The following is a 4,331-nucleotide window of genomic DNA, read 5'->3' as shown; positions in this document are numbered from 1 at the left end:
AAAAATATTAATAATGATCCAAAAAATAATTTTAATTCAGAAAATGAAAGAGGATTTTATTTAAATTTTTTTGGTGAAACTCTCATATTTTTTGGATCAATATTAAAATTAATATGAATTAATGAAAATCAAAGGAATAAAAAATAAAATCAGATAATCAAAAAAACATGGACCACTTGATCTGCCTCATTAATTGAGGTGGCAGATCAAATGGTGAAGCGCGCACATTCCATGATGCGCTTGAGTCAAATATCCACACGCCTGATAATCACAATGTACGCTCCTGATTAAAACATTGCAAACTCATCTAATGGCTCTGAACGCTTCCAACGCATCGCCGGAGCCAAAGGCCGGTCATCTTCTCCGATGACCCTGGCCGGACTGGTTCAATCATCACCACATCATAAATGAAAAAAGAGGATATGATCTTAAAGAAAAAATGGCGTAGATCACGAATATCACCTCAATTTTAACTAACTCCAAATATATAGAGAGATACGTCGAGTTGAATTTTGAGGTGTGTCAACTGAGTTGCTTCGATTTGACCTCAAAGAAAATCAATCTTCTTGCCTACATTGGTAGGACTTCAGGCAATCAAGGATCCAAGAGAATCGATGAGTATTAAGAGAGAATCGAAGAGAAGAAAAATCTGGAAAATTACCTTCAATGTTGTGCAGAAATGGATCTCTCTTGCTTCAATTCGTGCTTGATATTGCTTATGGAGCTTGTGGAAGTGGCTTAAGAATAATGCAAAGCTTTGAATCCTGGAGTTTTTGAATATACAAATAGTGAGATTCAAACTCAAATTTCCAAAGAAATTTCTCAGGTTTTCCTTTGAATTGAGAGGGTTGGGAAGATTGGGGGCAAAGCTGGTGCGCAAGGGTCCTTTGAATTGATGCAGGGGACCTCTATTTATAGCCATGACAAGTGTTATTTGCACACTTGAAAAATTCTCCAAATTTGGTAATGCAATGCACATGCTTGCATGGGCATGTGCAGGCCCATGAAGCAATCCATTTAGGTCCATAATCAACTGAAATGAGGTCTGCATGAAGCTTGAATGGCAAGGCAAAGTTGTTTGAACATTTGAGGCTTTGATTTTGCAAACTGATACAGGTCTATTTAAACCATGCGTAGACCTATCAAAATTAGTCCAAAATGAATGAATTAGCACTCTTTGGAAAGCTTAGATCAATAGGAACAAATCTTACGTTGAACATTTTTACATTTGGAACTTTTATCATGATGCATTTTGAGGTGGAAGTTTGGAAATTTCGACATGTTAAAATATTTTCTAAGTGTCAAGTCACATATTCAATTATTCCACCTTGCTTAACTTTTTAGGTGAGCTCCAAATGAGAAAATTGTCTTCATCAAAGTTGTATCTATTTACAATACCATCAAAATTGTCACCAATTTGGCATCATTTGGATTTAGAATGAGTGAGTTATTCATTTTTGAAGTTGAGGAAAATCACTTGTTCAATGGTATTGGTCCAAAATGACCTATAATGTATCCTCATATCACATGCTCATAAAAGTTGATTTAGCTCTCACTTCAAACATAAAAGTTGAAGTAGACATCTTGAATTTGATTGTTCAACTTGGAAATATTTCAACTTATAAAAATTGAGCAAGTTATGGCCTTGGGAAATTGACTTTCAAATTAGGGTTTAGATAAAATGACCTATTATGTTTCAACATAGAAAATGACTTTCCAAGCAAAATTCGATCTAGACCTCAACATGAAAGTTGTTTGGAATGTCATTTAGAGTAACGTTTATCTTGGAATCAGTTCCATATGATGCAAATTGTAGGAGATAGAATCTAGGGGGACCCAGTTTTGATCAGATGAATTCATCTGGCCAACCACCACGAACCAACTTGATAACTTGTAATTCTCTACTTTTTAGGATCATGGTAGATCATATATGTATAAGATGATGAATTTTAAAGTGTCCCTTTAGAAATTTGATCAATTGGTGAATGAGCTTGTTGAAGAAGTTACTCAAGATACCCAGGTGAACTAGGGTTTCCAAGACAAATCAACTCCAAACTCTTGAAGAATGCTTGATCAAAATAGCATGTAGAGATCATGAGGACTCCTATATGATGCCTAGAACCTTTGTGGAACATTCTTTTGTTGTGCTCCTAGCAATGAGGGTCTTAAACCCTATATGTGAACTTGATAGATCAAGGTGATCATGTCCTACCTACAAAAGAGTTAGGCAAATGCAAAGACATATTTTTGGTATTTTGGTTAGTAAAAATGATAAAATACAAGTATGATACAATCACATGGTTCTTGGTGATCTCTCCCAAAGCAAACCCAACGAAAGAGGGGTAAGGAGGAGGCCAAGGTATAATCCCAATGCTAATGCATATGATGAGATAGCATGAGGGATCTTAGGGTCAAATTTAGGGTCTTACAATTGATACTTAGGAAATTCCCCTATTATTACTACATCGGCAAAATAATACACTTGTTATTTACCCAATCAAGTACTCTTAATGTATTTCAAGAAATCTGGATATCAGATACACACACTCCTAAAATGCGTTACAGATGCGGCATACAAGTCTTTTGTGGATGAATTTAATATACCTTTCCATGTATCAATTATCTTTTCCAATTCCACACTAGATTTGACCATTTTTCCGTCTTCAATCTTGATTTGTTTGGTGCCTACTACCGGTTTGAGCCGACTTCTCATAATTTTTGTTATGTGATATCGACAAAGTAATGCGTAGGATGTAGGAAACACCTTTGGAACTGAATTCATCAATGTAATGTCTCTATCAATGAAAATTACATTCATTATATTTTCTTAGCCCTTCAATAAAGTCTTGCACATTTTTAAGGTCCATGTAGCATTGACCTATTTTTCGGATTCCAGAAGCAGGAACCTATACTTGTTGGTCTTATATATTGAATCAATTATGAGGATATTGGGAAATATGTTAAACAACTTGATACTTTCGGGATGAGTCCAAAATATGTCACGAACATTGACTTTATCCTCACAAACTATGTACCTAGAAACATAGTGGTTATCATTCAAAAGCTTTAAAAGTTGTTGCATTTAGGATCTTGGACATGTTATCTCCATGTTGTTTTGATAACACGCATTGCATACCTGCTTGATATTTGAAACACTTTCAGGTTTTTTCTGTTTCAAATTTGCAAATATATTTTTTGGCACCACCCTAATTAAAGACATGTCTGAAACAATTTTTTTCTCCTCTGGTTTAAGGCAACATACAATGGGATAACCGACTAGCTCGTTTTGCAAGGCATGATTATGTAAACCAGAAATCACATTAAATTTCCATGTATCATCCACCTTACGGTATCCATGTAATTTAAATAGACACTCACATTTTCTTGATCTTGTATCATCACGTTTCAACTTCCGAATCGGTGGAACATACGTGTCACTTCTCTCACATCTCATGGTTACAAATGATTGCCTTCTATTAGAACCATTGTCGGACCTTCCGATTACAATGTTAAACTCCAATTTACTGGCCTTAATTCGGGCCATTCAAGAATATGTTTACGAGTAGTAAATAGTTGTTCATTTCTAATATGTTAACCAACATCTAACTTGACATCAACCAGTCTAGCACCCGATTTAACATCATTTTCCACCTCATCCAGTTTAACATCATCGTTCATTTCATCCGGTTTTACATCATTACTTACAGCATCTTTGAGAAACATATTCGGGTGCACCATATCTAATACAAATCAAAACAGAAAAACGGTTAAAAAAATTCACAGTAACAGGAAACTTCGGAGATGAATCTGCGAAATAGATAGCAGGTGAATTCAGATATGCACTAGAGGTAACATTCTTTTTTTTAACTCAAGTACAAGATTAATGCAAGCAATGACGTATGAAATGAATGATGATTTAGAGCTTCGTTTTTTCCCTTTAATGTGATAAAATACAAAAATGATGATTTGGAGTCGAAAAGATGATTGGAAATGAAACTTTTTAAGGGTTTTTGGTTATGGAGGAGGTATGGAGTGTGAAAGAGATGTTCATGCAAGGTGTCATATATTCAATCTTCTACTTGAGATTTTCAAAGATGTATCTTCAAAAATATTACTGAATGGTTAAATGATAAACCATCTTAATGAAAAAGTTGTTTAAATGGCTTAAGGAGTCTTTTGGGAGATGCATATGCGAATTCACCCCAAAAAATTTCGTAGATGCATCTCCAGACTAAATTTTTACAAAAATGGACTTTGGTGCCTTCGGATATGCATCCCGAAAAAAACTTGAAGGCATTTTTGGATTTTCAAAAGTGCGACCCACATCATAA

General features: G+C 34.9%; 1 protein-coding gene across 1 annotated transcript; it reads right to left on the bottom strand.

Annotated features, from left to right (window-relative positions):
• Positions 1-3,020: 3,020 nt before the first annotated feature.
• LOC127094994 (uncharacterized) lies at positions 3,021-3,544 on the bottom strand. The gene is made up of 2 exons (XM_051033749.1): positions 3,137-3,544; positions 3,021-3,035 (listed from the first exon to the last, which is right to left on the bottom strand). The coding sequence occupies exons 1-2, from the start codon at positions 3,542-3,544 to the stop codon at positions 3,021-3,023; spliced, it is 423 nt and encodes a 140-aa protein (XP_050889706.1).
• Positions 3,545-4,331: the final 787 nt, after the last annotated feature.

This window comes from Lathyrus oleraceus, chromosome 6 (assembly GCF_024323335.1).
Source record: "Lathyrus oleraceus cultivar Zhongwan6 chromosome 6, CAAS_Psat_ZW6_1.0, whole genome shotgun sequence".
In the NCBI taxonomy this organism is placed as follows: domain Eukaryota; kingdom Viridiplantae; phylum Streptophyta; class Magnoliopsida; order Fabales; family Fabaceae; genus Lathyrus; species Lathyrus oleraceus.
Note: the sequence above shows the minus strand (reverse complement) of the source record. Positions and strands in the feature narration are given on the sequence as shown.

What these genes read in the sequence shown, in the direction of transcription:
- LOC127094994 (XM_051033749.1), bottom strand. Translation starts at nt 3,544, where the DNA reads ATGGCCCGAATTAAGGCCAGTAAATTGGAGTTTAACATTGTAATCGGA.